At 33.4% G+C, this 27,967-nt stretch overlaps 1 protein-coding gene across 1 annotated transcript in view; it reads left to right on the top strand.

Annotated features, from left to right (window-relative positions):
• LOC139488505 (cadherin-99C-like) overlaps nt 1-27,967 on the top strand; it is a 30,943-nt gene that overhangs the window by 353 nt on the left and 2,623 nt on the right. Inside the window, exons 2-12 of the mRNA XM_071274189.1 lie at nt 1,364-1,417; nt 16,153-16,376; nt 17,124-17,189; nt 17,735-17,839; nt 18,621-18,734; nt 19,550-19,690; nt 20,347-20,514; nt 24,045-24,153; nt 25,489-25,622; nt 26,199-26,286; nt 26,698-26,814. Coding sequence (XP_071130290.1) covers nt 1,364-1,417; nt 16,153-16,376; nt 17,124-17,189; nt 17,735-17,839; nt 18,621-18,734; nt 19,550-19,690; nt 20,347-20,514; nt 24,045-24,153; nt 25,489-25,622; nt 26,199-26,286; nt 26,698-26,814 — 1,320 coding nt within the window. The remainder of the gene's footprint in view (nt 1-1,363; nt 1,418-16,152; nt 16,377-17,123; nt 17,190-17,734; nt 17,840-18,620; nt 18,735-19,549; nt 19,691-20,346; nt 20,515-24,044; nt 24,154-25,488; nt 25,623-26,198; nt 26,287-26,697; nt 26,815-27,967) is intronic.

The following is a 27,967-nucleotide window of genomic DNA, read 5'->3' as shown; positions in this document are numbered from 1 at the left end:
TAATTGACTTTAGTTAGCATTTTATTTAAGTACAAGAGTAGTAATATATATATATTACTCCATAGACATGTGCCTAATTCTTTTTTCTACCCGTGCAAATAATTGACATGGATGGGTCGATTACCAATTGGGTAACTTGGTTTGTTTAAAGTTTTCAAAAACTTTTATAAACTTTCAGATTTTTATTATTATTAAACAATTTCATAAAAGAAATATATAAATAAGAAGTCATGACATGATTGCGAATCAGACAACTCTCTACCAAAGACAAAATGATGCAGAAGTTAACCTACAGGTCATCGAACGTAAAGCTAATGGCGTTACACTTATCACCTGTATATGTCCTATTTGAAACGGTTTATTTTTCTATCGGAGACATACATTTTGTGTTCTACCAACTGTCTATCCGAACATAACTCACCGTAGCCGAATTTCTTACCAAATTATTACAGATTGTTAGATTCCATGATAACTAGCAACCTGTCGATTTTTATGCTTTTCAGATTAGTTGTTCTAGAGTTATGGGAATTTTATAGAGAATTTCTTTTAGATTGATTGTTGGTTGTTTTTTTGTTAATTTTTGGACAATAAATGCAAACACTCGCACCTGCGCTCTATCAATAATATCTTAACAGTGTAGTGCACTACTTTCTTGTGAATGAATTATAGTTTGAGATATAAAGTTCATCTTCTCTTGCTCAAAGTAAGGACAATTTTATGTTAAGGAGGTCTTGTATTCCGCTTGTCAGCTTCTGTTGTATTTATTTTGTTTAATTTTTCCGACTGGACCTGTATCAGTCAATTCTTTTAACTTGAAATTCATGGCCCATTTGATTTTACTGTGCTAATTAATTTGCCCCTGTTTTGCTTGTTATGCACAAAATATGGGAAAATAGATTTGGAATTTTTCCCTAAGAACCTGCATATGCTTTTACAAGTCCTATTTAAATTTAACACTAGTTTCCTTCATTTAAAAATATATCTAAAATCAGTTCTCATTCATTTGTCAACAAACATGTTATGCGCTCCTGATGCAGCAAGCATGATTTGATTAAAAGGAATACTACATGTATAAAGCCGCAGTCACACTAGAAGTGTTATTATTCAGAGCGTGCTGTGAATATTTATAGACGGCCTGGGGATATCATTGATGTACATAGAAAATTAGATCTTTATTCTCATTTACTAAATAACATAGTTACAGAGATGAAAATATATACAATATTCGTTATACAACATATTTGGCATGACTGATATATATAAATTATAATTCTACACAATTTTTCTAGTAAGACAATATCATGTGACTGTAGTTAATGAATCTCCGTATATAATGTTATATCATGTACATCTTTGCTTTTAGCGTGCTCTGGAGAACATGAAATCAATATACGATTAGAAGAAGCAACTCTTGAAGGTATTGTTTTATGTTTATACATAGCTTACATGCGGCTCTCGGGATGATATTGAACCTAGGGCTGATAATACATGCGATATGAAAAATGACATGTTATGATCTTTTTATCATATGCTTCAACAATGGAGAAAAATAACAGATTCAAATATTTAATAAAGATCATATTTCGGGGTTCCCAAAAAGAAGTTCAAAGAGTGAAAAATTCACGGACGTAGGACCCCAAATTTAGTACATTCGATATGAAATCTTTCTATCATATGCCTCAACAGAGAAGAAAAACATTTTGATATGGACGAATCGACAAAAAAAAATAAAATTTACCAATATTCATAATGAACACGGTTTGGAAAAGTCAACTTTTTCATAGTAACTTTCTAAAATATGTTTGAAGCTTTTAAAAAAATGCATTTATCTAATAATTAGTTTTTTATTTTTTATTTTAAGTTTTTTACACAATATACTTTTAGTTATCCAAATAATTGTTTTGTACACGAAGCTTTAAGGTGTATTTTCCGGAATGTGCCGATTATCACCGGAATGCCATGCGATAACGTTACGGAAAGACATGTGATAACTATGGAAAGCCTCAGCTGTCATATATTAGAGATTTGCATAACGTTATGCTGAAGCTTACAATGTAAGGTTAATACAGCCTGATGATGAATTAAATCATCAAAATGAAAACTTTAAATAATAAAATGCAAAGTTGAATCTGCGTTGTGTTGACTTGCAGCTTCAAGTGCTGATGTTGTGAAAGCATCGTGGTGAGCCACGGCGTTATGATGATATGCTTATAACACGTAACGTTGAGTTGAAACTACATGTTGTTAAGTTGACATTAACCTATAGCTGTACAATGTAACCTATGGGAATGTAACAAGTGTATAAATCTCAATAACCGAAAATTATACCATAGCTATCTATGGTATAATTTTCACAATTATACCATGGTTTTGTGGTGCATGATTTTCGAAAAGAAAAACACAGATGGCAAGACCTAAAGGAGGCCGCCTGAATTTTTAAATTGACATGAACAACAGAGTCAATGTGGGGCCACTAAGCTAAACTGCCCGCTTTGCACCAGCCGATATAAATGAATGCCTAGGGTGGGAATCGAACCCACGTACACCAACTCCGTTGTCCCTATATTTTCAAATAAACAAAAAATTGTCAACAAATTTAAGAAAAGGTATAAATGTGTTAAAATTTAATTATCAAATTATACATGAAAATATAAGTTGTTTTTCGATGATTCAGAATCTGATGTCTACTTAGAGTGTAGTCCCATAGCCTCCATTGTACAGCTACACGACTGAATATATTTGGTAAAAGGGTTTTAAATTGCCGAGGCACATATTTTTGGGGAGAAAGGAGCGGAAGGCACGCCCTTTTCAAGGAGCTTCATGTATGGTAGATGCGTAGTCCTTTTTTTAAATATAGTTTTTCCTTAAATGTTACTTGCTAAACCCCTCCCCCTTTAAAAATCCTGGATTCTCATCCGATTTGATATAAATCCAAACTGTTAACGAGGTTGCTTAAGTAATAACAATTATGTTTGAGAATTAAAATAGAAAGGTTCCTTAAAATGACGCTGAACATTTTGTTTAAATTATCTAGAATATACATCGCATGCGATTTTAATCGTGGACATTTTGAATTCCCTGTTAATTTATGCGTCGACCTGGGGTTCTGGTACAAATAAAAACGTGGAATTATTCATCCAAACTCACCAAAAGATTCTTGAGATTCAAATTTCCACAGAATTATAAAGGAGTAGGTCCAGTAAGACTCCTTTTTGGCCCCAAAATATAGCAGTTTTACAAAATTGTTAAAATGTAAACTTTCAGTTATTTATTGGACAGTAGAATGCTTTTTCTACATAGATATGGGCTGTTTTTGACAATACAATGCATATATATCGGGTACTAGCACCATTAAGTCATGCTAAATTACTGAAATCTTCACAATTCAAGCATTTTAGTTAAATTTTAGACGGTTTTCGTGTAAAACGAAAGTGGCCGCATTCGTGTTCATCCTTAATATTGAAATGTAAGTTGTATTTTATGATAATACATAACATATATAGAGGATGAGGATGAACACGGATGCGGCCACTTTCATTTTTGACAAAAACCATATGAAAAGTGACATTTTTCGGCATATTTGGTAGATTTTTCATATTTGAGCTTGAATCGGATCGTTTTTAATGACTGAATCAGTTCAAATCTTTCACATAAACTAATTGATTCAAATGAAATAGACACTTAAGTGTTTAAAAAGTGGTCAAAATCTTTCGTCAGATGAACCTGGAATTTGAGGCCAAAATCAGTCCTTACCGGACCTACTCCTTTAATCAACAATAAATTTTAAACATTTCGAACATTTAACATTTTGATAAAATAAAAAAATCACTAACCCTTTGCAGTTCAACTTTTAATCTGGGGTTCCGGAAAACTTTTAAAATATCTCTTGCAGCCATATGCAGAACATCCAATTTCTTTTGACTGTAACGTTACCCGTCACCAATGTAGATGTACATCCATCGCTTTCGAAAAATCTTGTCTAACTGATGTTCCCGCTGTTTCAGAAGCCCGTGCTTATTTCAGAAAGTAGGCGGAGCTTAATGTGTAAGGTCCAAAAAGGGTAATTTGACTGATTCTTATTAAAGTGTTTTTAAAGTAAAAACTTACAAAAATATATGAAATACACATTTTAAACAGCAATATATGCGATAGGTTAAAACAGATATTTCATATTTTTTGGATAGTTTTGTGGTGTTTCATAAATTATACCATAGCTTTTGTTGAAACCCCTCGGCAACCTCACTCGACTTCGTCTCGTGAGGTTATTGCCGGGAGTTTCAACAAAAGCTATGGTATAATTTACGATACACCACAAAACTATCCAAAAGATATGAAATATCTATAACTTACACGAAGTTAACTTGATACTGGATAATGTTTAGACGTACTCTTCGGTTGCTAGGATAACAAATGAAACGAAAAGTTGAACTTCATGATGTTGACTTATTATTAATAAATGTAAAGCTTAGATATCACTACGTTATATCATTATAATGTCACGATAGGTTTATCATAATGTATGTAGACTTTAAACTACACTATGTAAAGCTAAACTAGCATACTGTTATATTACTTTAATGCTACGATAAGCTAACCATACAATATTTTCACTAGATATTACACGACGTACAGTTGAAAGTACGTGTTGTTGGGCTAGGATTGCACAATGTTAAATCAGTATTATATCATGATAAGCTAACCACACAATATTCTCACTAGATATTACACGACGTACAGTTGAAAGTACGTGTTGTTGAGCTGGGATTGCACAATGTCAAATCAATATTATGTCACGATAAGCTAACCATACAATATGCTCACTAGAAATTACACGACGTACAGTTGAAAGTACGTGTTGTTGAGCTAGGATTGCACAATGTTAAATCAATATTATGTCACGATAAGCTAACCATACAATATTCTCACTAGATATTACACGACGTACAGTTTAAAGTACGTGTTGTTGAGCTAGGATTGCACAATGTTAAATCAGTATTATGTCACGATAAGCTAACCATACAATATTCTCACTAGATATTACACGACGTACAGTTGAAAGTACGTGTTGTTGAGCTAGGATTGCACAATGTTAAATCAATATTATGTCACGATAAGCTAACCATACAATATGCTCACTAGAAATTACACGACGTACAGTTGAAAGTACGTGTTGTTGAGCTAGGATTGCACAATGTTATATCATAATTATGTCACGATAGGCTTATTAAACATTATTTTGACACGAAACGACACGAAGGTGGAAAAAAAGACCACTGATGTAGGACCTGAGGTATCTTGAAAATAGTGCCGCATATGCGTAGTAGTTATATGATATAAAAAGAGAATGAATTAAAAATACATGATTCTAGTTTCTATTTACAATGTTACAGTACGGTCCGTATATCATTTTAAAATAGTGAAAAGTTTTCCAATTGTAGAATTTTGGAATTTAAAAAGTTTTGAATTTTTCAAGTTAAATTTTCAACTAATACTTGAAATTTTAAAATTATTAATATCGTTTTTAGATTTTATAGTTTAGATTTTTGATTAATCTTTAAAAGAACTAAATTTAACGTAAAGTTTTGATTATTTCCATTTTTTTAAAGTTTGATTTTTTAAAGTTTCAAAATTAAAAAGGGGCCGCAAAAGCGGGGCACCTGTCAGCTACGGAACAAAACGAAACAAAATGAAATGAACAAATTATTACTCAAAAGTTTATGTATAGAATGAGACCAGAGGCAGGCAGTTGTAAGCTTATTAAACCTGCATCGAAAAAGTTAATTTGCGTTTAAAAAAATTTCTATAAGCTTAGGGTTTCAGATATGTAACTCAGAACTATTCTCTCCTCATTTAGGAAAAACAGTAAAAACTGGACAACTCTCAATAGGCCGAGTAGTATGGTAGGGTTGAGCTTGTTTATACATTTTCAATTGAACTGTAACCAATAAAATTGCTCTATACTTGATTTCATTTTTTTTTTTTTTTTTTTGTTGCTTTATGACTTTTTACTATATATGCAATCATGTCGGCAAATGAAATTATCGAAATTCAAGTACTAGTACATAATTTTGAACGATTACCTTCGCTTTCAAATATTCGGGTTTGGACGTTCCTGAAAGGGTAGATCAAGAAAAAGCGCTTCGGTCTCATGCAATTTTTAACATTTTGTTATCAATTTTTTTATCGATTGCATATTGAAAATATATTGCCTTGTATCATTGATTTCAGTTCAAAGTATTGATACGGAAGACATTTTTAATCTATGGTGTCGCTATGAACGTAGTGCTAGCCGTGAATGTTGGAGGTTGTTAATATCTGTTTTACAGTATTAGCCGCTTAGAGTAACTAAAAGATCAAATATTAGTAGCTTGGTGCCAGGAAACTGTTTTAATATATGTAAATAAACTGATCATAGATAGACACCAGGTTGGAAATTTTGAATTTGCAGCAGCCTCGCGTTTCGTCTACAAAAAAACCTACCAGTCACGCTCGAAACAAATAAAATTAAAAAGACCAAATCAAATATAATCAAAAAGGCCAAATAAAGTAAACGTTACCATTCAACTAATCGTTCTGGTTTTATTTTAAAGCTCGGTACATTCATATCATATAAACGTTTACCATAAATATTTTCCAGCTTGCAAATCTATGTAATAGTTGCCGCTATAATTAAGCTCCCATTTATTTATTTGTAGCTAGGTGTCGGCATTTTAAAAATTGAAATTTTAAACAAGTTTATATTTAACCCCTTTCCACTTTGCGGATGCTAGTCGGCTGCCTTGTAGCGGCATTGCCATGCTCTTTTCCGAGATCTACAAGGATGTCTTTTACGTGCAAGAGATTTGGCTCTCTCTTAAACACTGGTCAGCAATTTATGGTCCCCTTCCGACGGACTGTCACTGTTAAGCCAATAAAGGGAACCAGATGTTTTTTGCTAGTTCCGTGTTTGTAATTTGTCCATTTTTAAGTTATCGCACAACAATCAAATTTCAGACCAAGTACTCCTCACGTTAAGAACCCCTGCAGTGACTCGTTGCAAGGAAAGATTTCTGTCCCTATTCAATATATCATCATTTTTCCAGTGGCATATACGACTCTTACCTATTCTACCTGTTGTATATCATGTTAATTTGTTATAATCTTGAACATACATGTAATATTTGCCACTGGCAACCATCAATCAATAATTTAGAATAGGTCGTTTTACTAAAAAAAAAATGGGTTTCAACTCCCTTGGGCAAAGTGGTCCTATTCTATCTGAGAAAAGGCTCCGCGTTAACTTTGTCGACCGTACTTTGACCTATAATGGTTTACATTTACAAATTGTGATTATGATGGAGAGTTTTCACATTGACACTCATACCACATCTTCTTATATCTACTTAGTTGGAATTTGATATTTCAACTTTCCATTTGGTCAAACACCTCTTAAATTGTTTTGGTTCTTATATTTACTTGGCTTTCAAATATTCGAATATTTTGAGCGTTCCGTAGGTAAATGCTTTACTTAAAAATTCAGCGTTTTACATTGTCCTGGTTTTTCGAGAGCACAATTGGTGTGTGGCCAAAATGGCAAAATTCATTGTGCAGAGATCGTGGCACTGACTCTCTTTACACGCCCCATTCTGACTGGACATAGATGCGTATTTGTACTTTGCTCAAGGTTGATTGTGCTACAATAACTAAATAAAATGCTTCGCTGAGCTCAGCCTGATTCGACCGCAGTGGTCGAACCCTGAACAGTTGGTGCAAGTTTCGACACATTATTTAAGCTTGATACAGTCTGAAATTGGATTGTGATCAAACTTTTGACATAATATAGGTTTCTGACACATAATAAATGTGGTGAAAGATCTTTAAAATTTGAAATGGGTTTAAATATTTGTATTCAATTTCAATCGATTTTTTGTTTTGCTATTGCGCAATAATGTGCAATCCAAGATTTCTTCCTGGTCCAATATTGAGCTATTGCACAATAGATTGAAAATGAAGATGTCTTGGATGTGGCAGATCCAGGGGGAGGGTTCCGGGGGTTGGAACCCACCTTTTTTTGGACGATCAATGCATTTAAATGTGGACATATAGTTGGACCCCCCCCCCTTTTGTCATGGGTTTGGAACCGGCTGGATCCGCCCCTGTAAATGCTAATGCGCAATTCGGTGCAATTGAAGATTTCTTGTTAATACGCAATACTATGATGTAGCGCAATACTATGCTATAGCGCAATACTATGCTATAGCGCAATTCTATGCTATAGCGCAATACTATGCTATAGCGCAATAATATGCAATTGAATATTTCCTGCCATTGCACAATACTTTATTTAATAATTTACACATAATAGCCGGTGTGTATCTCCTGATATATCAGTATTTTCATACGACCGCAAAAATTGAAAATTTTTTGGTCGTATATTGGTATCACGTTGGCGTCGTCGTCGTCGTCGTCGTCGTCCGACGACGACGACATTTGGTTTTCGCACTCTAACTTTAGTAAAAGTAAAAAGAAATCTATGAAATTTAAACACAAGGTTTATGGAAATAAAAGGAAAGTTAGGATTGATTTTGTGTGTTTTGGTCCCAACAGTTTAGGAATAAGAGGCCAAAAAGGGCCCAAATAAGCATTTTTTCTTGGTTTTTGCACAATAACTTCAGTATAAGTTAATAGAAATCTATGACATTTTAGCACAAGGTTTATGACCACAAAAGGAAGGTTTGGATTGATTTTGGGAGTTTTGATACCAACGAATTAGGGGCCAAAAATGTCCAAAATTAAACTTTGTTTGATTTCATCAAAAAATGAATTATATATACATGTATATATTTATATATATTTATTATCCTCCTTAAGGAGAGTATGGATATACATGAACATAAATACAATTGTGGTATAATACAGATATTGATATGCCAAATCTAACCGTGTATTCAGATTCTAAATTTTTGGTCCTGTTTTCAAATTGGTCTACATTAAGGTCCAAAGGATCCAAAATTAAACTTAGCTTGATTTGAACAAAAATTGAATTCTTGTGGTTCTTTGATATGCTGAATCTAAACATGTACTTAGATTTTTTATTATGGGCCAAGTTTTCAAGTTGGTCTAAATCGGGGTCCAAAATTATTATATTAAGTATTGCGCAATAGCAAGAAATTTTCAATTGCACAGTATTCCACAATAGCAAGAAATCTTCAATTGCACAGTATTGTGCAATAGCAAGAAATTTTCAATTGCACAGTATTGCGCAATAGCAAGAAATCTTCAATTGCACAGTATTGTGCAATAGCAAGAAATCTTCAATTGCGCAGTATTGCGCAATAGCAAGAAATATCTAATTGCGCAATAGCAAGAAATTTTCAATTGCACAGTTTTGGGCAATAGCAAGAAATATTCAATTGCACAGTATTGTCCCGTTTTCAAATTGGTCTACATTAAGGTCCAAAGGGTCAAAAATTAAATTTTGTTTGATTTCAACAAAAAAATGAATATATGGGGTTCTTCAATATGCCGAATCTAACCATGTATTTAGATTTTTAATATTTGGGCCCAGTTATCAAATTGGTCCACATTGAGGTCTAAAGGGTCTAAAATTGAACATTATTTGATTTCATCAAAAATTGAATTCTTGGGGTTCTATGATATTCTGAATCTAACCATGTATTTAGATTTTGGACATTGGAACATAATAGGTAAATGTCTAATTTAAAATGTTTAAGTTTTTAAGTTTAAGTTCTTAGACCACATTCATTCTGTGTCAGAAACCTATGTTGTGTCAACTATTTAATCACAATCCAAATTGTATCGATCAAGCTTAAATGTTGTGTCGGACTCCATACTTGCCCCAACTGTTCAGGGTTCGACCTCTGCGGTCGTATAAAGCTGCGCCCTGCAGAGCATCTGGTTTACTTTAATATACAAATACGAAATATGAATCAATAGAAAAATAGAAAATTTTAAGAAAAAAAGGTATGAAACAAATTACACCCCTCCCCATTTTTACGATAAACGCATGAGAAAACGGATGATGAACGGATAAATGACATTGCATATTTCGCGTCAGAAATGGCAATTATTGGTGTGTCAGATTTCTTGTGTGTCATGAATGCTTATTAATCATAAATGATCTTAGAGTAAGAGCACGTCTTCACTATCAAACATCTCTTATTCAGGCAAGACACTACCCTTTGGCGGCATTTTGAAAAACAAACCAAGACCAGCTAAACGGAAACTTTTTGAATATTTATGCGATTTACAAGTATTATTATTGCCGCCTTTCTTTTTTTTTCGCATATTACATGTGTTCTTCCATTTTATCCGATATGCTTCCGTTTAGTGTACGTTGTATGCGGTACTAGTCCGTTGGATGTATGTTTGCATTCCGTTCTGTCTTGTACGTTTCCGTTTCTCGTACGTTGCATATTCTGTGTGTCCGTTGTGCCTTCGTTACGCGTCCGTTTTATTTTGTCAGTACTGTACATCATAACGGACTCCCATCGGATATCAGTTTTGTTAACGTAAAACTTTTTCAATCCGTTAATTTTTAGGGAATTTTATTGAATTGTCAAAAGTGCAGAAGAAAATATAAACATAATCAACCTTGTATAAATCTGTTTAACCTACAGCGAGTTTTCACTGTTACTCCTAAATGTTGGCAATCTCATTAAAATCCGATGTTCTGATACGTATCAGAACATCGGATTTTAAAGTGGAGGGTAGCGTATCAGAACATCGGATTTTAATGAGATTGAAATGAGATTGAAATGTTGGGCGCTGTGGAAACAAAATAGTTCTGAACTATTATTTTAAACGCTCAGCTTATATAAGAGATTTTTTTTAAAAGAGAATCGGTTTAAATAAATAAAATCCATATTTGCAAAACCTTAACACATTTCAGGATACTGTTATTTCATGTTAATGTTCAATTTGTTTGAAAAAAACGCTTCTTCTTTAAATTGTTTATTTTGCAATTGAAAATTATTTTGTGCGGTTTATTCTTAATTAAGAATGATCATAATCAAAGCTGTGCTTCTTGTTTTAACACGAATTATCCGCTTTTAAGAAACATCTATTTTGTTCCCAAATTTTTCACCGCTTACAATTGCCTTCCTTTTGACTTATTTTATACATTAACTTTGAAGTAACCGTAGCTCTTCATTTCATTTTGTTTTGTTTCGTTCCGCTTTTATTCCGTTTTGCAGTTTACCCCTCTTTTCGCCCGTTTTCTAATTTTGATATCTTCATCAAAAACTTTATCAAAAACTTTCAAAAATCAAACTTTCCAAAAGCGTAATAATCAAAAACTGCACGTTAAGAGTACTTTAAAAGTTGATCAAATATCTAAACTATCAAATCTAAAAACGATATTTAGAATTTTAATAATTTGGTGAAAATTTCAAAATTTCAAAACTTTTTCAAATTTTGAAAGGATAATATTACATGGACCGTACTGTTACAGTGTAAAAAGAAAGTAGAATAATGTATTTTGAATATATTCTCTTTTTATATCAAATAACTACTACGCATATGCGGCACTATTTGCAAGATACCTCAGATCCAACATCAGTGGACCGTTTTTCCAGCTTCGTGTCGTTTCATGTCAAAATAATGTTTGATTAGCCTATCGTGACATAATAATGATATAACATTGTGCAATCCTAGCTCAACAACACGTACTTTCAACTGTACGTCGTGTAATTTCTAGTGAGCATATTGTATGGTTAGCTTATCGTGACATAATATTGATTTAACATTGTGCAATCCTAGCTCAACAACACGTACTTTCAACTGTACGTCGTGTAATTTCTAGTGAGCATATTGTATGGTTAGCTTATCGTGACATAATACTGATTTAACATTGTGCAATCCTAGCTCAACAACACGTACTTTCAACTGTACGTCGTGTAATATCTAGTGAGCATATTGTATGGTTAGCTTATCGTGACATAATATTGATTTAACAATGTGCAATCCTAGCTCAACAACACGTACTTTCAACTGTACGTCGTGTAATTTCTAGTGAGCATATTGTGTGGTTAGCTTATCGTGACATAATACTGATTTAACATTGTGCAATCCTAGCTCAACAACACGTACTTTCAACTGTACGTCGTGTAATTTCTAGTGAGCATATTGCATTGGTAGCTTATCATGACATAATACTGATTTAACATTGTGCAATCCTAGCTCAACAACACGTACTTTCAACTGTACGTCTTGTAATTTCTAGTGAGCATATTGCATTGGTAGCTTATCATGACATAATACTGATTTAACATTGTGCAATCCTAGCTCAACAACACGTACTTTCAACTGTACGTCGTGTAATTTCTAGTGAGCATATTGCATTGGTAGCTTATCATGACATAATACTGATTTAACATTGTGCAATCCTACCTCAACAACACGTACTTTCAACTGTACGTCGTGTAATTTCTAGTGAGCATATTGCATTGGTAGCTTATCATGACATAATACTGATTTAACATTGTGCAGTCCTACCTCAACAACACGTACTTTCAACTTTACGTCGTGTAATTTCTAGTGAGCATATTGTATGGTTAGCTTATCGTGACATTAAAGTAATATAACAGTATGCTAGTTTAGCTTTACATCGTGTAGTTTAAAGTCTACATACATTATGATAAGCCTATCGTGACATTATAATGATATAACGTTGTGATATCTAAACTTTACATTCATCAATAATAAGTCAACATCATAAAGTTCAACTTTTTGTTTTATTTGTTATCCTAGCAATCTAAGAGTACGTCTAAGCTTTATCGAGTATCAAGTTTACATCGTGCAATGTCAACTTAATGCCCGCGTCACACTGTCCCGATTTTTACGCCGATGGCAACACGATTATGGAAATTTTCAAAATCGGGACTGATCGTATCCAGATTGGGCTATTCGTAGTGCCATCTTTGACCATCGTAGAATCATCGGCCACTTTTTCTAGCCTTCGGGGACAACTTCGGGAAGGGTTCTAAATTTTTTAACATGTTAAAAAATCCACGAAGGTGCGTCCGATGTTGAGGGTTCGTATTGAGTTCGTATCACCATCCTCACCATCGTAATGTCACCGGGAATGCATCTTTGAACATCGTATTGCATTTGTGTTTCCATCGTTTCCATTGGGCAGTTTTGGCATTACGATGTCTACACGAATGAATCACGAAGCTACCCGAAGGTCTTACGATGGCAACACGACTTCGTGAAGACCTCGTAATCCCGTCGTGTTGCCATCGAATAAAAGTACGAAGGCGACAAGATGGAACTACGACGGCAATAAATCCAGCTAAATGTAAGTTAATTTTCGCGCTAAAATACATTTAAAGTGCCATGCGCGATATGCACTGGTCAGTCTAATACGACAGTTAAGAAAGACGTTCACAAAACATGGAGCTCATATCATATGATTCTATGAGAACAAGAAAGGCGACAGCGTTGTTTCTATTAATTCAAATGGAACAAGAAGAGCAGCTATTACAGGCTCCGGATTTACTTTTACAAGTAAAATATTATTTTTTGTCAATTTTTCATATCAAGTAACATAATGAAAATCATAAACGCGCCTCGTACACCAACACTGCAGGTACACGTACATAGGAAAACCAACTTTTTCTTCATTATTCTGATTTTTTATGTATCGTCTGAGTTGTTGTCACACGAATGTTTACTCCATAACCATTTTGTTTTCTATATGTCATATTTTGCCGCATTTGTTGCTTTCCCCACATCCTTCCTTTTGTCTATATTATTATGATATTCTCCTGGAAAGAGCCCTTTTTGAATAAAAGGGATCAACGAACCCATTACCTTACCTTTAAGATAGATCAGTAAACATGGGCATAATTATGGGTGATTATTCAGACTAGTGCACACATTTTACAGTTCAAACAAGGCAATGCCGAGCGTGGCATCCCCTCGTATGTAACGTATTGGAGACTCAGAGTCAAGTTCTACCCTTCAAGCCCACGGTCTTCCGTCTTATGATTAAACCAGAAATTAAATGTACAATATAAAATATATTCAATATTGATCAAACAATTTAAAACGCATGATGCCTTCGGCATATAATTTAAATGCATCGTAAGCTGTACACAACGTCTTTTAGACATCGTATGGCCATCGCGCCGGCTTCGGCTGAGATATGAAGCTTAAATACCCGTCTTCGGTTAACCTTCGTATGTCCATCTTCTGCTATCGTATATAATTTCGGCACCATCGTATAGACTTCGTTATTCATCGTACTTGCTTCGGTCACTTTTTGATATTTTAACGAGATCGGGACCAACTTCGTACGAACTTACAATTTTCGCATTCGGGTGTCCATCGTATATAAAAATCGGGACAGTGTGACGCGGGCATAACAATATGTAGTTTCGACTCAACGTTACGTGTTATAAGCATATCATCATAACGCCATGGCTTACCACGATGATTTCACAACATCAACACTTGAAGTTGCAAGTCAACACAACGCAGATTCAACTTAGCATTTTATTATTTAAAGTTTTCATTTTGATGATTTAGTTCATCATCACGCTGTATTAACTTTACAATGGAAGCTTCAGCATAAAGTTATGTAAATCTCTTATATATGACAGCTGAGGCTTTCCATAATAACAATCGAAGCATGTGATAAACTTTTCATATCAGCCCGCTAAGCACCAGTTCGATAATATGGAATTTACGTTAATTTAACGCTATTATCATACAGTTAAAATCGTATGTTATTTAGTCTAAGTATATGATAAAATTTGTTATCTTCATTACTCAAAAGCTATGCAAAGACAATAACAGAAAATGTTCTGCATGTTTGCATTCTGAATAAATGTATATTGCGACAATAAATAACAATACAAGTAGTGACGTACAGTTTGCTCTGCTGGGTCCAAAGTCTGATGACCCTGGAATTAAGGATTTCCATCTTACATTAGACTATATGATTATTCTGGCATTTACCTTTCTAAATCACATTTCAGTTTCTTGGTCATGCATCGGCCTTTTAAAAAAACTTACTAAAAGAATATGTCTTGCACATTGTTGAGGGTACTTTTTATACATCAACTAGCAGGATATGCGAAAGGAATTCTTTTCTAAAAACAAGTTATCTGAAGATACCGTACAGTTATTGCAAAGGTTAATTTGTATTCAAAACGCTTGACCCTCTCCTTATACGGGAGAAATGAGTGGATATTCATACCAATAGCAACAAGCCGTAACTCTTTATATTGAAGCACTAGCATGAGACGTTCTCACGCTCTCGGCATGGACCCTTTTGCATAACTGCAGAAGTATGACTGGTACCTAGTTTCACTCTATCGACCGATGCTACAAGTGAGTGTGTTAGTAAGAGAAAAGAGCAGAAACCTGAGAAATAGGTACTCGAGCGGCAATTTTCCTTGAACGCTCGGTAGCCAAGCCTTTGTTTAATTACTTACAAAATGAAAATTTATCACAAATGTCAATGTTAATTATCAAATATTTAGAAGTTTATTCAGGTTTATCCAATTTGGTTTATTTGAATATATATATATATAAGTCTGAAAATTACACCAAACAGTGTTAGAGTTAGATTTTCTACTGACAAATTTTTGTCCGTCCCTCAGCGGGATTCGAACTCACACCTTTGATACACTACAGCACCAATCGCTTAGCCTCATGTCCAGCGCTCTAGACCACTCGACCACATCCGCTATATTAAAATATAACTTCAATAGTCGTAGTGTTACCTTGTCACGGAAGATGAATCTAGAGATAGACATGAGACACGTGTTTTTTAAGCGTGTGTAGATGTTATATTATTATTTTCATACACAATGTATTCATCATTTGTCAGCAATCTAACTCAACAATTTTTATATATCATATAGGATCATGATTCATTTCATTATACAGTCACTAGAAATAAGTATATTTTACAAACAAGTCTAAACAAGTGACAAACAATACAATATACATGTCCACTGGATCTAAGAGTGATATAGATACAAGGTTAATACAAATATTTATATAAGTCTGAAAATTACACCAAACAGTGTTAGAGTTAGATTTTCTACTGACAAATTTTTGTCCGTCCCTCAGCGGGATTCGAACTCACACCTTCATATATATATATTGTTTATATTAAATTATTTGAATATATTACAGATATTTCGTCTAATCCAGACAAATACACAACAGACACTCATATCAATGGTATTCAAAATGGAACAGATTCTGCTACGGGGATTTTCTTACAGATACAAGGAGCTACTGGTTCACAGATTGATGTTAATAGTCTGTTTGTATTGGAATCAAAACCAATTCCTACCTCACAGGATGGTTATACAAGAAGAACATTTATTAGACTGAATGCACCACTAGACAGAGACGTAGGAGAACTTTTATTAAGATCTTCATTTATATGAAAAAAATGATATAAACTTGTCGTCCAAAACTATTCCGAAATGCGACACCGTACGACATATGCAGTTAATTTGTTTATTTAGAAATCCACCTCATACTTTGTCATAAATTAAAAATACTAGTCAGAAAAAAAATTACCTTGCGTAAGTCAAAAAAATTTAAAAGATAGGCGAAAGATACTAAAGGAACGTTCAAACTCGTTAGTCAAAAACAAACTGTTTAAATCCGCTGCATTTGTTTGCATCTGTACTTAGTCAGGAACCTGATGTTCAGTGGTTGTCGTTTATTGATGTGGTTCATAAGTGTTTCTCATTTCTCGTTTCTATATAGATCAAACCGTTGGTTTTCCCGTTTGAATGGTTTAAACTAGTCAATTTTTGGGCCCTTTATAGCTTGCTGTTCGGTTTGAGCCAACTTAAAGGTCTGTATTGAAGACCGTACTTTTACCTATAGTGGTTTACTTTTAAAAATTGTGACTTGGATGGAGGGTTGTCTCATTGGCACTCATATCTTCTTATATCTAATGACAATGCCATGGCCAGAAACGAAATACAATAAAGAACACAGAAAACCAAAAACTAATCAACACGATTTCATCTAAAAACCAAAGTTGATCTCATGTGCGCATGAAGGGTAAGCAGGATAAAACAAATCAATAAACTAGCAACATTTGGTTCCTTAGAAAAATTAATGTCAAAATTTGTATTTTACAGGGTCGTTCATATGAGCCAAACGATGATCTTAACAGCATACAATTTATGCTGAAGTGTACACGCCTGGTGAGTAAAAAGTAATGTCAGGGTTCCAAAAGCATTGAAATATTAAGGGGAAAATAAAGACGACTCATATCATAAGTCGTTTAAATCTAGAGAAAGCATTATTTTTGAACTGCTCGTCGTTCTGTTAAATATCGATTACAGTCTCGTCCCGTTCAATACTCCCAAGAGATGGTTCTGTTTGGTAGTGCGTGCTGCAACTTATTATGCAGATGAATAAAAGTAGACCAAATGCTAAAGTTCAAGTTTTAGTCCTAGGCGTATCGTAGAATAATAGAGTCAGTATAAAGTAACAACACTTCTTTATGATGTGTATCTTTATGATGATGGCATACTATGTTTATCCCAATAGAAGTAGAACTAAAAGTTTAACTGAGATGCAAGTGTATTAGGTGTACCTCACTATTGCACTTTTTTTCTTCAAAAATTACTTCGAAAATTATTTTTTCCACAAAAAAGAGAGCTAGTTATATTGTATTACATACAGTTGGGTTATTTTCCTGACAGTATGCATCTCTTATATTCATTCAGATATTTTTTTACTTCAGGTTGACTCAGTATCAAAGTATTTTACCGTAAACGTGGAAATCATTGACGTGAATGATAACTATCCTCAGTTATTAGGAAGTCCTCGACCCATTTCAGTGAATGAGGTAAGTACCAATAATCCTTTGATTTGAATCTTTTTATCTCCCGGTCTCAAAGCCGTTGGGGCATTACGTGTTACCCTTGGCCGTCCCTTCCGTCTTTCCGATTTTTGTGCTTGCGTCATTCCGTCTGTACGTCCCATTTGAAAAAAACAAGCTTCAGCGGGTGCATTCATGTCCTTAGACACATTTTTCTTTTGATTTCTTATCTTTTCATCGTAAATTGAGGTTTTTTGAAAATACCAATGCTAATTCAATTTTGATTTGAGACTCGCAATCCTACGGGGCGCCGAAACTTTTGTCATGACAAAATTCATTTTTGTAACACAGACTAGTATACTTTTGTTACCTAAATTGAAATGTATTTTGGATGCAAATTAGTTTAGTTTGGATTCTGTGAACTAATTTGCATACAAAACTGATATTTTGTCACACAATTCAATTTTTTGTTTACTTTTGTGTAGACAATATTGAGCTTTGTTAAACAGAAGTGAAAATTTAACACAAAAGTCAATGTTGTGCCACAACAGTCATTTTTGTCACAAAAGTCAATTTTGTGTACACAAAAAAAATCAAATTCAGATTGTTCGAAATTTGCTTGTTAAGATTATGTTGGAGGTGTGTTATTTCATAATTTAGTTACAAAAGCTGTATTTTCTATCTGATAGAAAAATATTTTGTTCCAAGAATGCATTGGGCAAAACAATCGTGCTGCGTCACAGTGATGTGCAATTGTCATTTGTATGGTGAAAGTTTGTAACAAGATGTTTTTGGAATGTTTAAACAGTTGACTCCAGTGGGCGTTGTAATTGGTGAAATGGTGCAATTGGTTACAGTCATGGACAAAGATACTGGTTTAAATGGTGAATTTGAATTTACAATAGTTCAATCTGATAGTTCGGTAAATAACGTTTCATACTAAATAATTAATTATATGAAAATTAACTTAAGGCATACGATTATTTGCAAATACATGTTAGACAACTCTGTAATGTTGCTGAAATTTTATATAGTTTACGTACCAACAATAACAAAATGTAGAAGTTTTGTACAACACGTAGGCACGTGGCAATCTAAAAAGTAAAATCACAAAGATACTGAACTCCGAGGAAAATTCAGGCAACACGGAAATTCCCTAAGCAAATAGCAAAATCAAATGATAAAACACATCAAACGAATGGACAACAACTGTCATATTCCTGACTTGGTACAGGTATTTTCAAATGTAGAAAATGGTGGATTGAACCTGGTTTTATAGCGCTAAACCTCTCACTTGTATGACAGATGCATCAAATTTCATTTTATTTACAACGATGCGTGAACAAAACATACATAATAGGTATTAATGTCAAAATAGGCGTACAACAGTCATCACTTTGTCATCATCACAATTAGAACAACAACAAAAAAAACAAGCATTTTACAAAGAAGCACAGAAAGCATCTATCAAATTTAGCAACCACAATTTATAAAATTATAAATTCTATGTCAGCTTATAGTAATGCCTATGATTTACATTTTACTGAAAGATTTTAAATTGGAAAACTTACAGCATAGAAACAGCTAAGTTGAGAAATTGATGTTAAGATAACACCTGGGATAGCAACACGTCATCCTCTCTATTCTTAATATCTTATTCCAGTTTAAGAAGTTTCACATTTCAGCGATCAGTTTAGTCATTTTGACAAATTTCGAAAATATTGATTTTTTTTCCAGGGGCAACCTATTTCTCCTTTTATTTCAAACGATGCGGCAGAGAAATTTACAATCTTATCACCGCGACGCGGGTCTATTGCAATAAAGTCACCGCTGGATTTTGAAAGAGTCAAAAAATATTTTCTTCCAGTTTCTGTGACAGTAAGTCAATGTTACAGTATTACTTTAGAAATTTTGCACATTATAAATGAGCAACTTAACTAACACACACACATGTAAAAGCAGTCTTTGGGTTTCATATACAACACAAAAAGCTAGGTATTAGGATATGTATTTATAAATCACACAGTAAAATCCTACACAACAGTCTATAAATTTATCAAACTATTTCAACTATAACTGGTCATAAACATCCGTCCATTATAAATCCATTACCCGTTTTCTTTCAAAACAAAGAAACGCGCTTTTCAGGGCCATCTTCAAACCAACCAATCAGATTACTAGAAATCCAAAAACCATGAATATTCAACAATGTGTCAATAATGTATGGGGAGGTTTTACAAACTTTTAATAAAGTCTACAGTCAGAAAAGGACGCAATGTATGTAGTTCTATTCAATATTTTCATAATTCTAATTCTTTATTTTACAATTTGAATATTCACAAAATGCTATCACACATAACTGAAATCGTGACTGAAATATTATTTGTTAACATGAACATAGAATGTTATCCTTACTTTTAAAGATAAGTCATATGTTTTATTTATTACGCCATCAAAGTGATTTTCGAATCTCTATATTTTGTTCTTTTGTGTTTGTCAATTATGTAAATAATTTCGCAAATAACATTAACTAGGACCTGGCATTAGTAATTTCTGAAAGACGAACAAGTACAGTTACCATGACTATTGATGTGAGAGACGGTGATGACCTTGGCCCAGTTTTTGACTATCAAGGCTGCTTCCGAGTTGATAATGTTTGCTTTAATCCAACATATACGACAGATATATCCCCCCATTCAACTGTAAGTATTGGTACTATTACGACGGGTACAAATGTGGTGCAGCACCTGAGATCACCCCCATTTTTGATGGGGTTCGTGTTGCTTAGTCTTTTGTTTTCTATGTTTTGTCATGTGTTCTATTATTTGTCTGCTTGTCATTTTCATTTTTAGCCATGGCGTTGTCAGTTTATTTTCGATCTATGACTGTCCCTCTGGTATCTTTCGCCCCTCTTTTAACTTTGTAAGCGAAATACAAAAAAAATATAACTTGTCATTCCAAGTTAACCAGAATTTGAGAATTTAAATGCTCAGAAAGATACTTTTTGACAGATCAAATTTATTCGTTTATAGTGTATTAATGTACGTTTTTTGATTGAGTTAAGCATGCCAATTGATATTTTATCGTGTGTTTTTCTATGTTGTGATGTTATGCTATTGTTTCAGAAAAAGGGAGAAGGTTTGGATCCTTTGAAACGTTTAATCCCGCTGCAAATATTTGCACCTGTCCTAAGTCAGGAATCTGATGTACAGTAGTTATCGTGTGTTTATGTAATTTATACGTGTTTCTCATTTCTCGTTTTTTTTAATTTTATATCGATTAGACCGTTGGTTTTCCCGTTTGAATGGTTTTACACTAGTAATTTTGGGGCCCTTTATAGCTTGTTCGGTGTGAGCAAAGGCTCCGTGTTGAAGGCCGTACATTGACCTATAATGGTTTACCTTTTTTCAATTGTTATTTGGATGGGGAGTTGTCTCATTGGCACTTACACCACATCTTCCTATATCTACTTTTTACCATTAAAATTTTATGGAATGAAAAAAGCAAGTAATTCACCACGATTTGTTAATTCGTTTATAATCAGTAAAACTGTGTCTTACTATATGAACTTCTATATTACATCAGCTACGTGTGAAGGGTTTAATCTCTCAAAATAAAGTTAACTAGAATCCCATTATTCTAAACAAACGAGCTTAAATAAAGAATATTTCCGAAAGTCGTAGCTTATGTATTAATTTTATTTACATATATATGAGTAGATCATAGGCGAAAGTAGTTTACTTATGTTCAAATCTCGATACGGAAAAGACAATTCAATATTACAGCAGAAACTAAAGGAATCACATGAGCGCCAATGGAGCGAGACTGGATCAATGTATCCACAGTGTAAGCGTCTCCTGATGTGCATGCATGAAAACCGCCATGCTTCATCACAGTTAATAAAACTGTTCAGACAATCCGTCGTTTCAGAATCTGATGCATTCTGGGTTCTATTTACAAAACTGTACACCAAAACGTTGTAATTTGTTTAAAGCGTGATAAACAAAAGAAATTCAACAAATGGCGTAACGTTATTTTCATTTTGGTGTACGAACAATGAGATTACCCAGAGTCCTTTAGTTTCTAAAAAGGAGAAATATTCGCTAGCGGTTGATTCAGAATTGATCAGTACTTTTTCTGGCAGTTCTAAAACAATAGCTGAGAAGCCAGAACATGACTGGATAAATTACTGTTTGTCAAATGAGAGCTGTTCAGATAAAAAAAAAGTTGTCTTTCTTTGACTGATGATTTCTATACACTCTTTCGTTTAATGTTTAACTGCCTAACATTGTCTATTCTATTCACGTTACTCTATGGTACAAATTTAAAGAAATACATGAATTCTTAAACACCATTCTAATATATGACTTTACTAGAAAGATGGTATGACTCGAAACCCGTTCTTTTAAATGGACAAAACAAATGATGGGCCTTTTAACATTGAATTACTATCATTCCCTTTTTTGTAATTTTTATTTCTACAAAAATCAATATCTTTCAGACTTTTTATCATCTTGGCAGACATTTTTTTTTTTTTTTGGCGAGGGTGGGTTCGGGGATATAATGGAATTGCTCTGTCCGTGTACATTGTCACCTTATCAGCAACTCCTTCTTAATGGCTTGAAAAATAATAATAACGCAGTACAGGAACACTACCCGAGGATGTGCACTATGGAAATTAATCCTGGTCAAGCAGGTAATATAAACTCTGCACTGATACAAGTATTGAACTTTTGTAGACCATTTGATTGTTTCGTCTACAAAAAGATTCATCATTGACGCTCGAATTAAAAAAAATAAATAAAAAGGCTTAATAAAATACGAAGTAAAAGAGCATTGAGGAACTAAAATTCTGAAAGGTTTTGCCAAATAAACCTTAGGTCGTCTATTTCTTCGGTAGAAACTTCTTGGTACTTCGAAACTGTGAAAACTATGACAATTTCAATGACAAATCGCGTCAACAATGAAGTACTGACTACTGGGTTGATGATATCAGAAAATAATCATATCAACTTTAATCAATATTCTAAATAATTGCTGGGCGGGGCATTATTTTAGATATCGCCATGTCTCTGCACTAATTTTTTGGGGGGCAGGGGGGCTGGGGGTTGTGACCAATGATAAGATAATACTAGTTTTATGGACGGTCGGTATACCAATGAGTGCAAATAATGTTGGCATAAAAGCAAACAGAACAGTCGTTAACTTGTATGAAGCGGACTTTTTCCAGAAAGTTTTGTTTTGATTTGATTTGATTTTTGGTTTTTTTTATATAAATAACGCCACTTTAATCAGCACTTTGGGGCTATTTCGTGGCGGCCAGTTTTTATTGGCTAAAGAAGCTGGAGTGCCCGGAGAAAACCACCGACCTTCGATAGGAAAACTGACAATCCTGGTCAATTAAGATTGGAGTCGAGTGCAACCACACGATCGGGTTCGAATTCACCACCTCAGTGTTGACTGGCTAGTGATTACAGTAGTAACTACTTAGACTGTTTTAACGGTTTCGCTTCTTTCGGAGTTCTTGGCATTCCCTATGATTTGGCTTGTTACAGTGATTTGTCTCTACCTAATCAATTTAAAAGATTTGGACAACGGTTAACTACGGTCGCCTTGATTTAACTCGGTCCAAATACGTACATAATGACTCGTACATGGTTTTGGTAATTACACTTACTTCTGAATGTGTTACTCTTTCACAGACTCAACATGTACATCTTCCCCACTAGCAGCAGTATCGATTTTATATTGGTTCAGGTCGTTCCTACTTGATTTTATATAGGATGATTGTGTTTTGGATCCCTTTGCTAATATCAGCACAATTGTATAGTATCAGTGGTTTACACTTTGAACTTTTGAAATACTAATGCTTTTCTTCCTCAGGAAAAGATTACCTTAGCTGTATCTGGCAAAACTTTTAGGAATTGTTGGTCCTCAATGCACTTGAACTTCATACTTTATTTAGCCTTTTTAATAGTTTTTGATTCGATCTTCACTGATGAGTCTTTTGTAGACGAAACGCGCGTCTGGCATAAATATAAAATTTCAATCCTGGTATCTATGACGAGTTTATTTACATATGTGTGCTCCTTATACAAAAACTGCTCCAACAGAGTTATTAGACGAACGTATGAAATCGGCACTATGTAATTTTCACGACCACTATCACGAATTGACTAACCGATACGATATTCCATGTTCCAATGGTTCTTATTTAAGTGATTTTCCCTAGGCATCGCAACTAATTCTAAGAGCAGCCGAAGATCAGAGTATTATAGATTCCATAAAAGCAAGAGACCAGGACACATTAAATGCTCGTATACAATTGAGTATTGTAGAAAGTAAGTATTGAAGTGTAATAAAAGAAATACAAATTCGTACTTATCCTCCATTGTGCATTGCGGCTGCTGAGTACTTTGCATTCTCATATGTTATGAAAGTTTCTGCATATGTCATGAACAGATAGTAAACTTATGTTAATGAACACGCCAATTATTATCCTTTCTTTTTTAGCAGCGGTATACTACTGCTGCCTTTATTTTTGTCCTCTCATTTTATATTTCTTTTATATTATAACATTTAGTATTGCTTAGAGATATTTGTATGAAGTAAAAAAAAAAAAAAATACCACACTACAAAGCAAATTTTAAAACGGAAATTCCTTTATCATATGGCAAAATCAAAAGCTCAAACACACCAAATGAATGAAAAACAACTGTCATATTCCTGACTTGATACAGGCATTTGATATAAGGAAAAGTCGTTCTCAGTTTAATCAATTTGTGTCTTGTCCTTTTTCTTTTGGTTTCGTAAGTGAAATAAAGGAAACTCGAAATTCGTACGAGCTATACCACCGCTAGTATGTAAGCTGGGTCACTGATAATTTAAACCCCCACAACAGATATAGTTACATTCAAATTCATTTAAACAAAAACTAATTATATTATTCATAAATTTTTTTTTTAAATATTTGTTTGCAAAAGTTAGGTTTTTAGTTTTTGCATGATGATTATGGAAACAATAACAGACAAAGAAGATAAACTCAGAGATAACCCTATCCTCAGGGAAACGCAATGTATCTAAGATTTCCAAAGAAAATAGGGGAAATTTCAATCGGAAATCCAAAAGCCGGATTTTTGGCATATCAATAAATGAAAAACAAATATAACAGACAGCAATCAAATAGCAAACTCGGGGAGGCACGTACATAATGTGGCGGGGGTTTTACACATATTTGTGATTGCTCAACTCTTGAATCTTAGACTTAATAGTGACAAAATGCAGAGCTCCATATCAGTCTTGTTCGGTCTATCAAAAAAGACCGCAAAAAAAAAATGAACTGATTTAGTTGAATATCTGTGTTCACATTGACTTAGACGTCATTATTTAATTTAGTTTACGATGAGCTATGCATTTCTTCAAAAGGTGTGACTCTTAACAGCTACATAGATGCAGAATAAGAACACTGGATAGTTAAATCTATTCATTATATAATTCGAATTGATTTAATTTTTAAATGTAGATCATGAATATTATATTAGATTTGATATGAAGGATTTTAAGAACCGATTTAGGCCCTCAAGCAAGTTAAGGGAAGTTTTGAATTATGGGAACGGTTTCGTCCCCTATAAATACCATGACCATAATCTTGATTATGTATTTTATTCTTCATAAAGCTTTGCCTCCTGGGTATAAAGATAGGTTTGCACTGTATAGTTTGACGAATAACGGAACACTTCCCAGTGCTACAGTATCGCAAATCAAACCTATTGGTCCTGATGACGTTAATATTTTGAAAATCATAATAAAGGTAATCAATATCAGTAGAACATCGACACATATACCAGAACATTAAAAAGGCAATGACATATCCTGAAAACTAAGGTGGATATGACTCGCAAAATGTATAAGTTAAACTAAATAAAGTTAACCGTAAATAAACTAAAGAGTAAAATCACAAAAATACTGAACTCAGAGGAAAATTCAAAACGGAAAGTCTCTAATAAAATGGCAAAATCAAATGATAAAACACATCAAACGAATGGACAACTAAAAGATTCATTTTCTATATTACGTATTAAAAACTACATGTAATTAAAACACACAAGTCGTCAAAAAATTCAGAACTATGGTAGAATCGCATATAGAGAGAATAATGCCATTACTTTTTTTCTTTTTTTCATCTATATATTTGACTTTTTTTGTATCGTCACTTAAAAAAAATATTTGATATCTATACCTCACATTTTCTGATGACAGACGAATATTTCTGTGATTTTTTATTTTGCTGCATAACGACGTAGTTATTTTATGTTGTTTTTGTAGTTTATCTTGCCTAGTACTGTACTATTCGAAAGCCTAAATTTTCTCTTTTTCTTTATTACAGGCTACTGAGTTGACAAACAATAGACGGTTCAATAGAGCTGTAATTGACGTACACATAAGACAATCCAATATTTCTTGCTCGGAAAAGGGTGATTTATATTTAAGTTAAACTGAACTTTTTAAACTTGAGATTCACACTCAATATTGGTTGAATTTGTGAAAGCAATTGATTTATCTACATACATATTCATAAAGCTGTGTCTAACATTATTTAGTAGAATGTATGAAAATCTTATCCCATCCAGATTATTTTTTTAATCAACTTCAATTGACCTTGTTAGATGGTTGTCCATTTTCATTGGCTATCAAACCACGACTTGTTACTATATATAGTTTGTAGTTCAATAAAGTAAATTTCTGAATATACTTATTAAGACTTAAAGTTAGTGAAGGTCTGAAAGCCAAAATTAAGACGAGTCATAGAACAAAAAGCTTGTATTAAAAAATAACTTGTGAATTAAAAAAATAATTAAATGTATCTCATGTATTCTGATTCACAGTGATTACAACTAAACCATGCAGTAATGGTGCCCTTATAGTTGGGGCAGTTTTAGGAACTCTTTTGGCAATTGTTATTACCATTGTTATAGCTCTCATAATGAAACAGAGAAAACAAGGTAATTATATAATATTGATCTTCTACGAAAAGCATATTTTTTTTTTATATGAATTCGATTTTGAAGAAAACGGCCTATTTACCTTTCAGAAAAATTCACCGCGCTATTAATCATTTGCCTTCACACATATAGTTCAAGTAAAATGTTAATTAAAGGCATCAGTAGTATACCGATGTTCAAAAGTCATAAATTGATTGAGAGAAAACAAATCCGGGTAACAAAACAAAACCGAATGAAACACATCAACTACTAGTATAAGAGGAAAAACAAAGGAACAACAGGGAGTCGGACAGTGCAACAAAACCAAACGTACACATGTATAATGTACAATTTTTGTGGCAAGTTGTTGCCATATATAAATTCTGTTCCCTTTGGATGTGGAATAATTTTATAAAAGACTCCTGTTTCGGGTAATATGTAGTTTAATAGGCAATTGGCTTCAGAGAATATCATTTTGTCAAAAGTCAATAAAATCACATATTAAAATCTTTAAAAGACAATAAATGCATATAAAAATAAATGAGACGACTGCATTTCTCTTTTTATTTAACATTTTTAAAATCATAACATCAATAACAACAAGTCAAGTTCTCACGACACAATACTTTATCACAAACGAAAAGGATTGTTTCTGTTCATTAGAACAATAAACCATAATCAATTAAATGTATGAATCTGGTGGGAATAAAATAAACACATTTTCAATCATCGTTCATGGTTTTAGTCATAGAGCTAGTCACGTATTCAGATATTTATACATTCTTGCTTTTCAGTTTTTCGGTTTAGGCGTTCCTGATAAATGTTAATCCAGAAAAGCGCTTCGTACGCACCAAATTTATTAAATTAGTTAAATTATTATCGACTTTGTATCTAGCTTATGCTAAAAGATAAATAGCACTTTTGTTTTGACATGAATTATCATTTTTATGGTCATAATAATAAATTTACTATTTACAAATCTTTGAATTTTTGAAATACAGAGGCTTTTCTACCTCAGGAATAGATTACCTAAGCTGTATTTGGCAAATCTTTTTAGGAATTTTTCGTCCTCAATGCTCTTCAACTTAGTGCTTTATTAACTATTTTCGATTCGAGCGTCACTGATGAGTCTTTTGTATACGAAACGCGCGTCTGGCGCCAATACAAAATTTCA

Source organism: Mytilus edulis, chromosome 9 (assembly GCF_963676685.1).
Source record: "Mytilus edulis chromosome 9, xbMytEdul2.2, whole genome shotgun sequence".
Taxonomy (NCBI): domain Eukaryota; kingdom Metazoa; phylum Mollusca; class Bivalvia; order Mytilida; family Mytilidae; genus Mytilus; species Mytilus edulis.
The sequence above is the reverse complement of the archived record's forward strand: the minus strand, read 5'-3'. Positions and strand labels throughout refer to the sequence as shown.